This window comes from Polistes fuscatus, unplaced genomic scaffold (genome assembly GCF_010416935.1).
Source record: "Polistes fuscatus isolate 324 unplaced genomic scaffold, CU_Pfus_HIC Scaffold3, whole genome shotgun sequence".
Lineage (NCBI taxonomy): Eukaryota > Metazoa > Arthropoda > Insecta > Hymenoptera > Vespidae > Polistes > Polistes fuscatus.
The window spans coordinates 3,242,502-3,261,271 of record NW_025113107.1 but is presented as its reverse complement, the minus strand read 5'-3'; the positions used below and the strand labels follow the sequence as shown (position 1 = coordinate 3,261,271).

The 18,770-nt window shown below is 29.1% G+C and overlaps 2 protein-coding genes across 5 annotated transcripts; one reads left to right on the top strand and one right to left on the bottom strand.

The window, feature by feature from the left end:
• Positions 1–2,835: 2,835 nt before the first annotated feature.
• Positions 2,836–8,929, top strand: LOC122520179 (homeobox protein rough). Its single transcript, XM_043640196.1, has 4 exons — positions 2,836–3,131; positions 3,364–3,640; positions 6,446–6,680; positions 8,476–8,929. Exons 1-4 carry the CDS (start codon positions 2,919–2,921, stop codon positions 8,696–8,698), a joined length of 948 nt encoding a protein of 315 aa, XP_043496131.1. The 5' UTR covers positions 2,836–2,918; the 3' UTR covers positions 8,699–8,929.
• Positions 8,930–10,029: 1,100 nt separating this feature from the next.
• LOC122520178 (heterogeneous nuclear ribonucleoprotein A1, A2/B1 homolog) lies at positions 10,030–18,605 on the bottom strand. 4 transcript variants are annotated; one of them, XM_043640193.1, is made up of 7 exons: positions 18,449–18,605; positions 17,311–17,522; positions 16,909–17,218; positions 16,557–16,806; positions 16,152–16,370; positions 15,216–15,384; positions 10,030–10,148 (listed from the first exon to the last, which is right to left on the bottom strand). In XM_043640193.1, exons 1-6 carry the CDS (start codon positions 18,467–18,469, stop codon positions 15,257–15,259), a joined length of 1,140 nt encoding a protein of 379 aa, XP_043496128.1. In that variant the 5' UTR covers positions 18,470–18,605; the 3' UTR covers positions 10,030–10,148; positions 15,216–15,256. The 4 variants fall into 4 exon arrangements, with proteins under 4 accessions (XP_043496128.1, XP_043496126.1, XP_043496130.1 ...); XM_043640191.1 differs by lacking the exon at positions 10,030–10,148 and adding an exon at positions 12,145–14,245; XM_043640195.1 differs by lacking the exon at positions 10,030–10,148 and adding an exon at positions 12,145–14,245 and having other exon boundaries at positions 16,221–16,370.
• Positions 18,606–18,770: the final 165 nt, after the last annotated feature.

Genomic DNA, 18,770 nt, shown 5'->3' with positions numbered 1-18,770 from the left:
GTTTCTTTATTCGAAAAAATGAGCTTTTGAAATACATACGGCAACAACACTGACTCTATTTAGCGATATTTTGGTTTTTTTATTTTAACGATACAACACGATTACTACATTGCTCTACACGTACGATTGCAATGACTTTCTGAAACATAAATAAATAAAACAATATTATTAATATCATTTTTGTAATTAAAAATTATTAGTATTTTTGTACAAATGTTTGATATAAAAATTAATTTACTTTTTATCTTCAGTGATGAGTGCATGGTAGGTCTCCTACACTCAGGATGACGTTAACCAAACGATAACGTAAATAAAAAACTATAAGCAACTTTTTTATCGTGACTGCGACCGCGACGTGACTACCGACCGCATTCCACATAAAAAACGGCTTAAAAAATGTTTATAATTAGAATTTCTAAAAAGTAAATAGAGTATTATTGAAGATCAGTATATTTAAGAATATTTTTAAAATACTTTAAAATCTAGAAGGAGAAACAGAATACTTTATAATTATGAATTTGTACTTATTATTTTATAAAGGAATAAATGAAAAAATGGAAAGAAGAAAGTAGTATTTAGGAAAAACCATGACATGGGAGATGAAAGAAACTAATTACAATTATAACGTTTATTCTAAGCGGTTTTTGGCTGAATTTTACTAGCAATGGAATGTACAGCATAAAAAATATGATAAACACATTATATGAAAAGTAAAATATCATTGTCCGGGTCTAACCCACGAGGAGATAACCGCTTCTGAAGACCCAAATTTTAATGAATAATAATTAAATTTAAATCGCTATAACATGCATTGATGTTTACACGTTTAAATCTAAATCTTTTCCTTAGATAAGAATGAATATCTTTTAACCATTTTAGCGCAGTAACGACATCGAGTTCAAAACATTCATTTAAAAACATATAAAAATAAAAACATATGAAAATTATACATATATACTATATGTGTTTAAACAATCTTAAATATAAGTAGAGTGCATTAGAGAGTATTAAAATAATTGTTAATTAATCGAAAGAAATGTATATTGCGGTTTTAATTCACGGAGTATAAGATCGATGTAGCGTCTCTCTCGAAATCCACCGTTGAACTGTTTTATTGTCATTTATGAAAGTCAACAAAAATTCTTTTATTGATTAATTATTATTTATATGACTTATATGACTTTCCGAAAGTTACATATGTATAACGAAAATAATATTCCTATTTAATAGAATTTAAGATTAAAATAATCTTATTCTAACGTTGTTTTAACATTAACATTAAAAGTAATTTTTTAAATAAAAGCATATTTATTTAAACATTTCAATACAATGATAACTTTCGAAAGTTTCATCTAACGAAATATTAGATCCATATAAAAAAAAATTTATTTTATATTCACAAAGTGTGTTATTAAGTAATATTTAAACAAGTGTACTTATGTCTAAACAATTATAAATTATAAAATATTTTAACTTACTCGTGTACGGAGGAAAAATTTTCGATGCTGAACAATACTGTTTTGTTCAATTTTTATGTTGTCACTTGCCAATTTCAAATTTAAAGTTAACCTAGATTCAAATATTAAATTCGTATTATTTTACAATAAACGTGTATTACGAGCAAGTATTGCTTAAATATTCGTTTATTATACTGCACGAATATTCTAAATTATTTAAATAATCGAAAATAAAAAATATTCAATATTTCTAGATAGGAAGGATATTCTAGGAGGAAAAATTTTCGATGTACACCCGTTGGAATTCGAAACAATACAGTCTCGATAACTGCGAAAGTGAAACGAACATTTGTTTTTATAAACATCATATTACGATTTCAAGTTTAAAACTTTTCTATTGATAAAATATCGATTTTAAATAATCATAATATAAGATCTTATGCTATATAATGTTTAAATAATTATACTATTGTTTAAATTATTACATATTTTTTATTAGACGATAAATTGTTATTATTTAATTACTTAAAACCAGCATAGTACATTACAATATTAAACATATTTGAAATGATTATTAAACGAACGAACGAAATGTTTGTATTTTCGAATACGGATTAATAAAATTGAGCTGTCTACTCTTCAAAATTAAAGTTGAAATCTTATAATACTATAGATCGCGCGCTGAGAGCATTTAAAAAAAATATATATATAATGTATACAGGTAGATAGAAGGTATATAGATATACATTACCTATACGAGAGCGTCTCGTACCGAATGGGCGGTGCAAGGAACGACAACGGGGATTAGAAGGAGGCCGGGAATGGATGGGGATTGGAACATTGATGGTGGGGACTCCCACAGTAGAGTAGGGAGAATAATGTTACCAACGAACAGTCCCTTCTGCTATCGAGATACCCACCACGAGGTGAGAGAATGGACGTGCAACCAAGGTGATTCAGATGCGCGCGTTATTTCATACCGAATCACCTTCTTATGCTATACACTTCGAAGTCGTGCTATTTTTCGAGTTTAATATATTCATTTATTGTTTATCGACCTCGACTTGTTGTTTAATTTTTATTAATTTGTTTGCGACCAAAAATAGAGTTGTTTTAAACAAGAGAAAGAAGGAGAGAAGTAGAATTAACTGATTTGGAAATTTTTCTTTTTATATGGGCAAAGGGTTCGTTTATGGTGTCAGAATCTAATATAAGTGTTGAGAGAAGAATGGTTTTGTGGAGTAAAGGGATATGATGGAACGTGTAACTTTTGTGAAAAGATAGAGAAAACAAATCAGATCTTAGTAGTAATCAAAAAGAAAATTTGACAGATATATTGAGTTGATTTATTAATTATTCATTTCATTTCTTTTCTTCTAATATTGCCATTGAATGTTTGGATTTCTTTGAAATTATTCTGAAATTATTGAAGAAAAACGCGTCGTTGTCGCAGTGAATTAAATGTCGACGAAAACAGGAAGGCCGTCATCCCCACGACGATTTTTCGCACGTATCTATGGTCATTTAGAATCGACGAAAAAAGTGAACGACGAAGTGGAAGATTCGAAATCAAGGACAAATTTTGAATCTTCGACAAGAGGGAACGTCTGCGAAAAAAATGCGAATTCTGGCACGGAAACTTTGCGTTCTACACCTCATAGCGGTACTACACAAGTAAGTCCTTTTTTATTTTGAATATATAGAGTGATTAATCTAATTAAAACTATTTCGCGATCCACTAAAAAACAGTCTTTAAAAAATATTAGAATTTAATTGACGTTATGTTATTTATATATTATACCTGTAGGTTATTGTAATTTTATTTTAATATAAAATGTGGACAACCAAAATTTATTTCCATATAAAATATATTTTATTCTTATATCTTTGCATTTGTGTGTATAAGGAAAATAGTGTGACGGAAACGTTAGCAAGAGAAGAAAGTAAAACGCAAGATCCTGAAAAATTGAGAATATCACAAGAGGATGCAAGAGTATCCGAAAAGGATTCTCGGTTGCCGACCTTAGGAATTCCCTTTTTATCTCACACATTTTTTCCTGGTACTCCTAATCACACGCTGCACCTGACGCAACTCGCACATCCTTCTGTACTTCCGCCGCATCTTCATGGCTTAACAAATCATACGGCGACGGATCATCATTTGCAAGGATTCTCTGCCTTCCGTAAGTATTTTTGTATAGTTTCGATGAACAAAAAATCTCTTACTTTAAACCTTACGATATTAATTTCAACGGTAATAAATATGTGTGCCACTACAAATTTTTATCGCCAAATAAAAAATAAATACTCAATACAAATATCAATAGACTCTTAAGAAAACAAAATTCTATTTAAGAAAAAAATAAAAAGTTCTTCAATCAAATTTGATTAATCAACGATCAAAAATGTCACCTAACAATTAAGTTAATTAACACATATAAATTTGAATGAAACATAAATTCATTCGTCGTATGATCGAATCCTACAATTCTAACTAGTTCGAGAGGGGGTAATCGTGGGGAAGAAATAGGAATGGAGACTCGATAAGCGTCAAAGACGAATCGAAATGATAGCCGTCGTCCATGGGATTTTCATGAGACGTCTATGGGAGAAGAGTCTTTGTCGAAGATATTTTACTTGAATGGTTGTTGGTAAAGAAAGAACGGACGTGCGGTGTCTTCATCATAACGCGACTTCGTCAAATCTGCTTATACCGATGGGACATGCGTTTATTCAAAACGCGCATATATTCCTGTTTGCGGCAAAGATGGCTGTCCATCCTCGGCTTACCGTGGAAACTTCGAATCCTCGGACCTTTGGAAGTGCACGTTGTATTCACTTGTTAACAAAACCTCCATATTCTAGTATATCGCGTTCTGAATGCTTTTATAATAAAATCGTAGAAGGGAGATCGAGAACTCGGCTATATACTATCGGATAAATTCTTGATGAATTTGGAAATACTGCTGTGCATGTTTATATTTTAGATAAATCGATGATAAGAATATTTTTATAGCTACATCAAAATGATGAATTTTAATTAATTGCTTATTTTCTTTCTTTCAAAATTAATAAATCAAGAACGTGTAATTTTCTGTGTTTTCGAATTTAATAGATATGTAGAAAGCGAGATAGGAGATAAAAAACAAGAAGAAAGAAAAATGTGAAAGAAAGAGAGAGAGGGTAGAAGAAAATGGATTTAAAAATTTCACTGTTCGCCTGAGATTTCGTCATTGTGAGTCGTTGTTACAATAAATACACACGTATACATGCACACATTGAGAAGGGTTTATCCCGCTTCGCCACCTCGTGGCGATATTGTGATGAGATTACGAAACGCAGTTGGCCGAATCTCAATGTAGAATATGCATTGCTATATTTCCCCAAACCAATTCCGCCTCTCTGGTCTTAAGCCGTTGTCACGGCAGGCGCCACCAAAGATTCCTGGTCATTCGGAATTAATTGAATATATTATCGAATAATATTTTATCTAATTATTTTTAGGATTGTTATAATTATCCCTAAATAATACATCATTTTTAATTACATTTTCTTACTTTTCCATTCTAGTCATTTTCTTATTTTGTTATATTATTTTTTATTACTTGCAAATTTAAGACAATATAAATTTATTTATTTGTGCTCATACATATACATAAATTAAAACATTATTAGAAGTTATTGAACATAATTTCTAATATATTTAAAAATTTAATTCTCAAAATAAGTGATATAAAAATACGTAATGGCCGTCATTACTGCATTTTTATCATGAGGCTGGTTTTAGAGGTAAAAGTAAAATGCAGAAGATAGAAAAAGAGAGAGAGAGAGAAAAAAGAAGAAAAAGAGGGAAAGAGGAAACGAGAAGAGAAAGGGAGAGATAAATCATGTGACAGTGAACTCATCGAGGTGCGATAAGTTATTATCGTTATTGTCAAATCCGTTTCGTTTGGTCTTCGCTCCTTGCAGTTTCTCCAGTAATATTCATTAATGTAAACTTAGCGGTATAATGTAACGCGTTCTATAGTTGACGTATTTATATTAAGTGAAATTTATTCCTCCGTGAAAAGCATTTACGTACAGACATAATAATTTATACACATACACGTACAAGTTGAAATATACAACACAATCTTAAATTAAAGTATTTTGTTAATTGCTAGCACACATTTTGGAAACTATTAAGTTGTTTTTCTTAACAATAAAAAATAACGATACGCTAAATTACATTTATATATAATTAAAATCAATTAACACATACTATAGCACGTGATTATTAAATGTTTTAAACTGTATAAATTCTGTAAAGAAAAAAAGGGGGTGTTTACGTTTGATATTTTAAGATAGACAAATTTTTACAATAACGCTTGGTAAGCACTCTTTCTAAAGTGCGAACATCCATGCAATTCATCGAGTAGGGTTCGAGGAGCAATTAGGATCCTATTTCCATTCTGAACCAGATTGTGCGAAGCCTCGAGCATCTGACTTCCGGTATCATTTATCCTTCACATCCTAATTATTTTACAATATGGATTGCGGTTACGGCATCGGATTACTGTCCTGTCCAGATAGAACGTGTACATTTGATGATAAATCTTATGTCTATTTGATATTTACTTTTTACTAAATATAAAATACAATATCGGATACATTAATAAGTTTTACCAACAAGTGAAAAATAATTTTAATATGATTTTAATAATATCTTCAATATTATGTTCCTAATGAAAATAATTATTAATAAAATTTTAATAAAACTTATAAAATTCATTTGAATAAAATAATCGTTGTTTTAAACACAAAATAGTTGGTTGGACAATCAGCAGTTATGGAATTTTTATTAGTTTATATTTAAATTAATAACACTACTATATTTTTTATATTAAAACTTCCAAAATATTGATTGGTCAACCCAAATCTAGATTAAATTGTTCGTTCTGTCATTTTGTTTACCTAAAATAAAATCTTTTTGTATGAAAAAAATGCAGTAGCACGTCGTAGAAGAAAAGAAGGCCGACCAAGAAGACAGAGAACAACATTTAGCGGGGAACAAACTTTGCGTTTGGAAATAGAATATCGGAGAGGTGAATACATATCAAGAGGTCGAAGATTCGAACTGGCGGAGTCTTTGAGATTGACGGAAACACAGATCAAGATATGGTTTCAAAATCGTCGAGCTAAAGACAAGAGAATTGAGAAGGCACAACTAGATCAACAGTATCGGTAAGCATTACGAAATTATGGTTGAACATTTTGCAATGTTTTTTATTTGATTCTATTGGGGCGACTAAAAAATATCCACAAAAATATCAAAATTGTGCAATTCGTTATTATATTAATTTGTATATTATCAAATTTCTAGAATGTTAAATATTTTCATTTAATTACAAATTTAGCAATTATGTGTGTGTGTGTGTGAAAAAAATTCATTAAATTTTTATATTTAATATAGAAAAATATAATTATAATATAATAGTTAGATATAATTATAATAGACAGGTGATTATCCTGTTACTAAAATTAACTAATATTATGGACAACTTGATACCGCATTTGTCACACGAAACATTCCTTCGAGCGTAAAGCTCTTCCTGTTGATTCCTCGTAAGTATCCTAATCTAAATGAGGACTAACAAAAGTTAGGATAACTCGAGTCCTTTTACCTTTTCTTCGTCGTAACCAAAGGTACGTGGGAACTAACGGATGTGTTGAACGAATAAACGAACGAAACGTCGAACCAAGTGGATCGGAAAATCTATTGGTATATAAACCGTGCGTACGCGTTTATCCAGGCGTTTATCTTCGGCTTATCGAATAGAACCATCTGATCGAGTACTGTAATGGTATCAGGTGCATATTGGCTGAATAATACCCAGAAGAAAAGAAAGAAAAAAATCTCGTTGAAGGCTGAGAGGGTTGACTCTGATTCAAAGCTACGAATCAACGGGCTGATATTTCTGATACGATGGAATACACCACTAAATAGCCTCTTTTCAGAAGGAGAGATTACACGCTCGCGTGCCGAACAACCTTTCTTCGAGTCTTTAAGAGAATGGCCCTAGAAAGATGCTTCTGTAAATACTTTACTTCTTCTCAAGATATTTTTCTTATTTTCCTTTATCATATTCTCGAAGAATAGAAAGAAAATACTGGCTCATTTAATCGATCATATTTTCATCAAATTTTTATGCAGAAATAAATTAACAATATTTCTTTTACATAACAATACACACACACACACGCGCGCGCGCATACAAATATTTTATTTTTTATAATATAAGATATGCGAGAACAAAAATTTCTGATTGAAACTTGATGAAAATTTGAATCTTATTTTTAGAATAAATAAAAACAAATTAGTAAGAAAGATCTAACATAAGATGTAAAATCTTAATATCGATAAAAATCGTATGGTTTAAGTATCTTGTCTGGCGCTTCAGTACAGCTGTGCTAATGACCGTGGTAATGACCATATCGTAGGAGCAATACATCAACCCTGACAAGATAATGATTTAGCTGGATGCACCGTAGCGAAATACCGTGGAAGCTGCTGCCACTGCGGGAAGTACCATATGCTTTGAAGGGCCGACGTGCTCTCGCTATTGTTATTGAATTTCGCGCATCTTATCTTTCCCATGGCCACATCATGGCTCTATTCCGAGCTTTCCTCTCTATTTTCATCAAAGAATTCACTCCCACGAATCCTTCTTATCTCTTTCTCTCTATAAGTAAGGATGATTTCATTTGGGATCCTTTATTTTTACAAACATTTCACTTTTATATTTAATAAATGACAAATTCAATACATATTTAATTTTTTATTTTAAAGAAAATAAAGTGAAACAATAAAATAAATAACTAGAAAAAATAAATCTTCTATATTAAAAATGTGTAATCATGAGAAGAGCATGAGAGCAAACGATGTGCACGCAATTCGTCATTTAATAAAATTAAATAGTGAACTTAAGATTCTTAAAAGAAATATTTATATTTTTATTTGGAAATGTTCTTTTTTCAGAAACTTCGCAGTTTCCAGTGGTTTCGTTAACTTGCCCATTTATGGTAGTGGTAATTTCTGCAGACTGTGTCTTTATAAAGACGCCTTTGGATCATCCGCAGGACATTCATGTGCATCCACAAACGTTACTGCCATAAGTTCATCGATAGACCAACCTCAATGCAGCAGCAGTAGTGGAAGCGAAATGTCTGATAATCCTTCTACTGTCACATCACCGATTTAAATAAAAGATCGATCCTTCGTTTAGTACAGAAAGGTCTAATATACACGGGGCTTGCTATAGTTGGGGGACAATTTATGCACGAGGTAAACACAACGCGATAAAACGATTCATTCAGATTTATCTATTATATTATCCTCGAGATTCAATTTAAACAATGGTTCAATAATCGATCGCGTGTATAAATATATAAATTCTATTATCGTGTATGAAATATTCGTAATATGTATAATGTTTGAGGTACCTTTATTTAATAATCGATAAATTCGATCATTCTACAAACCAAAGAATACGAACCTCGAAAAAAAGAAGTACATACTTATTAATTCATTCGTTTTTAAGTTCAATCTGTAATTAATTTTCTTTTTTGGAATATATCTTCGATTGTCATTCGTTTCTAATATATTTATTACCGTAAATATATATTTCTTAAATATAAGAGTATACATGTATGTAAATCACGACTTATTGCTATTTTATAATTGTTAATTAAATGTACATATTTTGTTATTAACACATTATTTTTATTATCTTTTATTGTATAATCTGCAATTTTATTGGTTCGTGTATCTGAAAACCTAGGACAAAATTTTCGATTCGTTTCGAAACAAATTAATGACTTAAGAGATAATGTATAAGAAATTTTAATAAATTCATTATTTATTTTAAAATCAATTTATCTATCAATTTTTGATAACGATGATCGATCGATTATAGGTGTACGCATTTCTAAAGGATGTTAAAAAGGATCAGAATACATTTTTGTCGTACGACTATGCCTATGTACTAAAAGTATATTACCGTCGACATCTTTGTATTTGTATGTGTATAAACCATCAATTTGATATATTGTATTAAAAAATAAATTAAATAAATAAATTATTTTGTATGGTGTACAAGGCATAGCTTACAGACCACAATGTCTTTAGAGGTTTTCGATGAATTAATACACGAGCAGAGACTGAAAGAAACTTTATTTAAATCTCATGAAAGAGACACATGTATAATTTTTATTTATCTTTTCCTTTATACCAGATTAATCGCATTAAATTAATGCGTAATAAAAAATATTAGATAATATCGAGATTAAAAATAAATGTTAATTAAAAAAATCTGTTTTATGGATCTACGAATCATACAAAAATTAAATTATAAAATTTATTTACAAAATAATTTCGTATTTACATTAACATATTATTTTTGTATTCTAAGATGTTAATAAAAATATATACAAAAATTATAAAAATAAATATATTAAAATTAATTTAATATATTTTAATATGTACAATTCAAAACTAGTTCCATAAAACAGATTAAAATTTCTAATTTGTGAATATTATAACTATCAATGTTATTTAATCGTAATTAATGAATGATTAATTATTTACAACTTACTTTAACTTACCTCCAACGACGGCTGACTCTGGGGAGTAGCGGAGAGGCACGATGCGGTCTTGGAGTACCAGTCCGATGGTAAACCAGAAATTAATGAAAACGAAAGACAGCAATTAATACAAGGAAAGCAAAATAAAGTAGCGAGATAAGATAAAAAAATTACTTTCTTTCATACTTCTTCTATACATACACAAAATGTGTCACAGAACTATACATATCATACCAATTTGTTTATTTTTCTTTTTTTTTTTTTTTTAGTCTCTTCAATATAAATTGTAATAATTATTTCGATTTTAAAGCAAATTTACTACGATTTTTTTTGCGATATTGATCGAAAGTTAAGATGTAAAAAAATAATAAATAAATAAATCTTGATAAAATGATTGAAATCTTCAAACTGCATAATATCAAAGTATTTAGATAAAACAAAACGAAAAATTAGTTATTATGCGAACATAATACAGCATCGAGCTATAAATTTAGCATTTGCGTGGTTGCAAAACTTATTTTCAAGTTAAACTTACACAATATATAGAAATATTAATGCAATAATATGAGGATATTCGTAAAACACCTTTCAATTGTTGTAGTTAATGTTCTGCGAATTATATAAAAAAATAATTTAATGAAAGGTATTTTATTAAAATCTCGCATATTTATAAATGGGTGACATATTAATTATTCACAAGAAAGATAGTGAATATATAAAAAAAATAATTATAAAAAAAAATTAAAAAAGAAATAAAGAAAGAAAAAAGGCCATGCCTGTCATGTTGAAATGCCCTGTAAGGAGACAAATATAAATATGCATAATAAATATAATTAGTTTATGGTACTTTATATTGTCCGCAAAATCTTCATAATTATTTTTTATTTAGTAAAATTTCATCAATGTGTCATTTAATTTAATGTAATTTAAATATGAAAATTCAAGTACTTTTTTTTAGAAACGTATAAATGCGTACAGAAAAATTTTTTAAATAAAAAACAAAATTAGACTTTGCGAACAGCATAAAAATAAAGTACTTATCACGTTTATTTTACTTCATCGATATTTAAATAATTTGAGTGTGTACACGACCTCGTTAATTTAAAAACTTAAAAAATTATTATTTTATATATATATATAAAAATAAATGTACACCTAATTTTTTATATTGCGATTAAATATCCTCTGTTATGAAAAGCTATTGCATATATTAGAAAACTTAAAAAATATATATTATAGAAATATCTAAAGTCAAAATTTATTTGTGGTGCACGTTGATAAGGGCTAATAATAAGAATTATAGCATTCATTCATGTGTTTAGAAAACTAGCTACTATTTTTTTCAAACAATTCATATTATAACCAATTAATGCTTTAAAGTCCATTGCTCGAAAATAAAAAAAAACATTATCATGTGCAGTGAATAGAAATAATATTTTTTGAAATATCACAGTCCTAAACTATATATCCATATAACAACCATAATTTATATTTTCATAATAATAAAAAAATAAAAAAATATATATACATTAAAAAATAGGAAAACAAAATAAAATGTATTTTGGACCAGAGTACCACTAAACATTATAAATATCATGCATACACAATTTACCTTTCAATTCCCTATATATATCTAAACAGATGATTCTTGAATTCCTACCTGTGGTTGCACTACAGACGCTAGTAATTATCCTAGCAAGGTCTAGTCTGCTGCAGAGGTCAGAATCCTTTAGTTCAGCTACCTGCCTGTCATTTCTTCATTGTATTCATGCTTCTAATCAGCCACACTAAAGATCCATCCACAAAGTCTAGCTATGTTTACTATTCTTTACTTTTAATTATCTCTTATGTGGATTCTCTAGACAACAAAACTACCTATCATACTCTAACAACATAATTATTCTTGTATAGGCAGCACAGATTTACCTAACAGTCACATTCCACTTACCATAAATATATATATTTGCTATATATATATAGCAAAATCTGATTAAATCACTATAAAAGTGACTGTAAGGCAGGAAAATAAATTAGACTAGTAGACATTGCTAAACTTTAGCATTGATTTCAAATATAAATGTAAAACTTTTAATAAGCTGCATTTTTGAACACCGAACTACACTATATAACACACATACTAATATTATAATATCAGTGTTGCACAATCAACTAAACAACTGGGATGCTCTACGATTATATAATCGTAATATATGTTGATCTAATATTCGAATATAGAATTAGAATAAATAAAAGATTAATATATATTTTAACTCAATGATATTTAAAAATATTAAATAAGATAGATAGATATGAAATCTATACCAAACAATCACTAAATAAAAACAAATGAGTTCGGATAATTATTATTGGATATTATTTTTAAATTATGAAACAACTAATGATGTATATATATATATGTAAAGAGAAACCATTCGAAACCCTCGATATAGAAACATATTATATATATTACTAGCCTAAGTTTCTCTGTATAAAAGCATCATATGTATTAATAATGTTTATTTAGTACAACACTGATTTTAATTCTCAACCTTGGTTGTGGATTTACTTGAGAGGGATACGAAAAATATTGAAGTAACATAATCAAAATCATATCTCCTGAATTTATAGAATCCTTAATTTATAGAAATAGGTTTTCAATTTGGATAAGTGACATAAGCGATTAATATAATATATAATAATACAAAAAACAAAAACACTTCTTATTGTCCCTTTGCTGATTTAAGTATAAAGATGTAGGATAATATTCCTATATTAACCAAAATAACGTCATATTGTTTCGAAAAGAAAATAATTATCTAAATTGCCAACCTATATGAAACTGTAAAGATATATTTCTTACTATTTTCTATTATAGTAGTAATAAGAATTCTATAGAGTATTTCTTTTTGTTGTTCAGTAAGTTATAACTTTATATAAATCACGTTATAGTGATCATTTTAACGAATTGAGGTGAGAAACGTATCCCTTCATCTATAAATCCATTAGAATCTTAATTACGCATTATTAAAATTAAACAAAATTGATAATAGGTATTTTTTTCATATATACAAATTATTTAATACTGCCTTTACACATAAATATAAAACACTCATTGGTGCCTTCATTTTCTACACAGATTGACAAAAGTACAATTATCTTTTCTATCATATATCTTTTCGTCGAGTTATACTATCATCTGTCTTCCTCTTTCTATACTTCCCTGTTCTCTGGAATCCTCACAGCTATAATTTTTGTACCTCTGACTTAACCTATGCTGCTGATCAATATTTTTCGTTGTTTCATAAATTAAAGAGTGGCGTGGAAAAGGTTCTGGTCAGTTTTATTAACTAACTCTTAAAACATTACAACTTAATCAATAATTGGTTAATCTAAGTAACCTATGAAATGCTGACTGACGCTATGCTTTGTTTTTAAATTGCCTACTTTAATTAAACTGCTATTAAAACTTTTTCGATATTCTTCCATTATATTTTGTCTTCCATTAAGAATTTCTACCTAAATAATAATGATTGCATTTTTTCTTCTTCATTCGTTTGTTAGCTTTTTCCTTGATGATCTCTTTTTTATTGAAACTAAAAACATGATAAAAATAGTAAAACCTAAAAATTTGTAAATAAACTATTGTTGTAATCACGAGGGTCAGTTGAGCTTTTTATCAATGTCTACAATGTTATATATCCTACACAATCGTAATCTGATACACAAGAGAAATGAATGTAACAAATAATATGCAATTAAATCAGGTTGCATGGTATAAATATATTATACCGTTAATCAGAAAAAGATTCACTTCTTAACTATTCCAATATACGAGTCTTTTATGGGTGATAGTAATGATTAAACAAATAACAATTGCCTCTTCTAATAAGTATTATCATGTGCCAGTCAAGGTGTTCTGGCACTCCCTAAGAAATATGATGCAACAATTTCACATGATGAGTTGAATGTGTAGGGGATGTAGTAGGTGCTAGATACCGAAACAAATACAGGCATAAGCCTCCCTCACTGCGAGCTAACAGATGATGCTTCTCTGTCCTTTATCCTGATTGTCCTGCCTGGTCTTGTCTCTAGCCTTATAGCCCTGCCTGCTCCACTACTAAACAGTACAGAAGTACTGGCGACTAGAAGACAAGTAGTAGGTTCACCTGAGGTTTAAAATTCATAAATCTGTTAGTTGCAATGACTGAAAAGTCCCAGAAATTGTAAAGATCTATGTTTTGCGCTAAAGTGTTATGTGAAAAGGAAAACAAAACACTTCTTTTTAATTTATATATGCATTAATACTTCAATATCATCGTAACAAAAAGAAATTAAACTATACTTAACAAACAAAAAAATGCAACCAAATATCTAGACACTGCACTAAAATAAAAATAATGAAAATTGAGAAGAAGAGAACAACTTAATATTATTATACGATAATAATAAAAAAAAGTGATAACAAAATCAGAATGAAGAAAAAATAATAGTAAAGAAGCGTGAAATCAAAAGTGTATACGTCCAATGTATTTTCTGAAAGAAGTGAATATATATATAATAATACATGTATCTTGTGTAGATAGCCAATCAGATAAATTTCTTATTAAATTTGAAATAAAACAAAATGAAATTTAAGAACTAAAATAAATATTGTTACTGAATACCTGTTCTAATTGACTGATTTACCTAAGTGAAAATATTAATAAAATATAAACTATATGCTAATTTTAAATCTGATAAACTGTCTTCCATCGTGCCTTTCAATACCTTACATCCTACATATTTATAATAACATAAATATAATAGAACTATGCATGACTGTTAAACCCTTATAACAATTTCTATGTACTGCACTTGGTTTTTAATTTTATTTCAATCTAAGATATTTAAAATTATTCTAAATTATTTTTTAGTGGTTTAAACGAAATATAAAATACCTTAAATATATATATATAAATAGAGATGAAGTATACATCGAGATGGATATGGTTTGTTCAGAAGAAGAAGCAAGGAGTTTACCTGCACTACAGGTAACAGTTTTCAGAAAAGAAACGAAAAAAATAAACAATTATAACAAAAAGACGAAAAAAGAAAATAAATAAAAAACGGTTACCAAAATGAATTAATTATGCTTACCGTGTGAGGGAGAATGAACAAAACTTGTTGGAAAAGAAACTTTAGTATCTTCGACCACCACCTCCACCTCCACCGCCACCCATATTTCCACCACCAAGAGAATTGCCACCATAGCCTCCTTGATTTCCATAACCACCACCACCACCTGAGTTACCTCCACCCATTGGACCTGTAAACATAATCAAATAGAAATATTAGTAAAATTATGCACTTCGTGTATTAGAAATAACAAACATGGTTTTAAATGTTTCTTTGTAGTTATATTTAACCATTTCTGATTGTTGATATGAATTACGAGATGAATGTTTCTGGAAAAAGTTACTGATGTTTTTTATAGTTTAAATCTATCTATTTCTTCACTTATATGAAGTGAATATTAATTAAATGAATATCCTAGGATAGCAGAGAGAGAGAGAGAGAGTGGACAAAGGCGCTCCTTCTCACTGCAACATCGCGCCTGATGTCTTTTCTCCTAAATATATGTAGATTAATTTCCTCTTATTATTTAATTTTGGCAATCAATATATATATATATATATATATATATATATATATAAAGAAGTATTTAACAAATGTTAGTACTTATTTGGTAATATAGTTAGCATAAAAATCCCACCATGCTATCCAATGTTTATCAAATTATATCCACACAGAATTCAGTAAAAATGTAAAGTGGATTCTTATATATATATAAAAGTAGGATATATAATTATTTAAAAATTAAAATTAATCAATCATAAATTTTGATGTTTATGCCAACGCAACTTGTGTAACTTGGAAGTCTTATTATCATATCAGATATATGATATTTTGAACCAACATGTTTATACAAATTGTAATTTATGATATGGTCATACTATTTGCAAGATACTAAAAGCACTCAGTTACTCAAGTTGCGTGGCAGACGCGGTGGCGTTTGAGAAGGAGGGAAGCAACCTTGTCCACCAAAGGGTGGTAGCCATCTCGAGTCTCCAGACTGTCGGCCACTAGGACCCATATTAATACCGTAGGGTGCTGGTCTGCCTCCAGAGTTGAAGTTATTTCGTACTGGTCCGCCACCATAGCCTTGTTGATATCCTCCACCAAAGTTATCATTACTCCAGTTTCCACCGCTATTGTAGCCACCCTGACCACCCTGACCACCCCATCCCCCACCTTTAAAAGTAATTTTCAAATCAGATATCACATTTTTATTTATTCTTTAACTTAGTAATTCAAAACTTTTTCTTCATAATTGTATAGCTTGATTTCAACTTACACAGACAAGTTTTATCATCTAATACAAAATATGAAATAAAGTTTTGTAACAACAATATAGTAAAATGTTTTTTTTCTGCGAACCTTTACCTTGATTCTGGTTTTCCCACGGGCCGTTACCTCCCCAACCTCCTTGATTACCTCCACCATAACCACCTTGATTACCACCATTATTCCAATCACCACCACCTCCGCCACTTCCTCGTCCTCCCCAATTGCCACCGCCTTGATTACCACCACGCGGTCCTCTTCCAACACCTTGGCCTCCTCTGCTTCCACCACCACCACCACCATCTCCTCCACTAGCAGATGCCATTTCTGCTCTACTCAAGGCCTGTTAGAAAACAAAAACTTCATATAATAAACTATGTTTCAATACAATAGAAATAGGAGATATAAAAGATAATAATTCATATATTAAACAATTTATGTTTACCTTTTTAACGTCAACCTGTTTTCCACGTATCTGATGATTACGTTGAAGGCAGATTTTATCAACTGGATCATAATCATCAAACTCAACAAATCCAAAACCCCTTTTTTTCCCTGTTTCTTTATCTGTGACTATGCTAATTGAATTAATACTTCCATAGCTTTGGAAATATTGTCTAAGGTCTTCTTCTTCGTGATCATCCTTTAATGCACCAACAAATAATTTCTTCACGGTTACAGCCTTAGGTGTACCAATTTCCTGTCTTGGAACAGCTCTTTTTGGTTCTACTACACGACCATCAACTCTATGCGGTCTATAAAATATTATTATTAAGTAAATAATTATACCAAGTTACAGATATCCAAACTATTAAAAGAATTAAGAATTAAAAAATAATATACACACCTTGCATTTTGGGCATCATCTACCATATGAGCACGTGAATAAGTAATGAAACCAAACCCTCTAGAGCGTTTAGTTTTAGGATCTTTCATAACAACTACATCTACGATTTCACCCCATTGTTCAAAATGCTTTTTCAAAGAATCATCTGTTGTTCTATAATCCAGGCCCCCAATGAATAATTTCCGAACATGTTCAGGTTCGTTCTTACCATCCTAAAATAATGTTAATCACGTTTAAGCAGGTTAATTCTATATGTGTATATACATTTTGATTTAATTTTTTTGTACAATTATCATGAAAAATAAATACGATAGTTCTGATTAAAATCAGTTTCAAATGGACAAAGAAAATATTTTTAAAACAAACTTTTTCTTTTTTTAAATGATTACGAACATTTCATTAAATTATACATAGAAAATAATCTATAAATGATAAATTATAATTTCAGAAACGTTTTCAAAATGGCGTAGCGTGGGTACGCTAAACTTGGATTAAACTGTAACGGAAAAAACTTAGAATTCGTTTATCAGTTTACAGCAAACATAATTTAATTTTAATAAGTTAAATTTATAATACACTTTACATATATATATATAACATTAACGTTAATAAGAATCGTATAATAGCATATATGTGGTTATATAAAAGCAAATACAATTTATTAGTTAGGACGAAATATATATATATACACGTAACGTTAACATTGTATGTACTTGTTTAATAAAAATTATCGTTCAAATAATATCTAATTAAAAAAAATTACAGCCAGTATAAATTTTTAAATATAAAAAGCAACAAAAATTCATATCGATGGATCAAAAATACGTTGAAGAATGTACACTGATGTTATGTAAAATTTAATATACATAATATTCTTTTAATAATAAAGAAAGCATGAAATATATATCTGAAATATAAATAGATTATTAAATTATTTGACGGAAATGAGTAAATTTCTAACGATATTGAAAGATCTAACATAAATTTTTATATACCTCATTAAAATACATCGAGAATGGAATAAGAGATGAATAAATACTATGATATTATCTTACGAAGAAAGTATTATAAGATTGTGTTAATAGTTGCGATTAAATAATAAGTTTATTAAAATAATTAAATTTAGTTAGTTACTTACATCATGTTCCATCTTCACCATTTTCGCTCACAAAAAACACAGAACTACACAATAATATATTTTAAGATATAATTCGACACTAACGATGAATTGATGCTAAAGCAAATGGTGTCGTGGACGTAGTAATGTCGTCGATCGATTACGACTCCTTTCGGAGATGTGTGTGAACCCCGTATTATAGAAAAGCATCATGGTAGATAACTCACTACGCATGCCCTAACATTTAAATCTCAATTGATATTCACAATTTTAGTAATTATTTGTAAACAAAAAAATAAAATAAAATAAATCATGTGTACATTATAAATTTAATATAATTTCA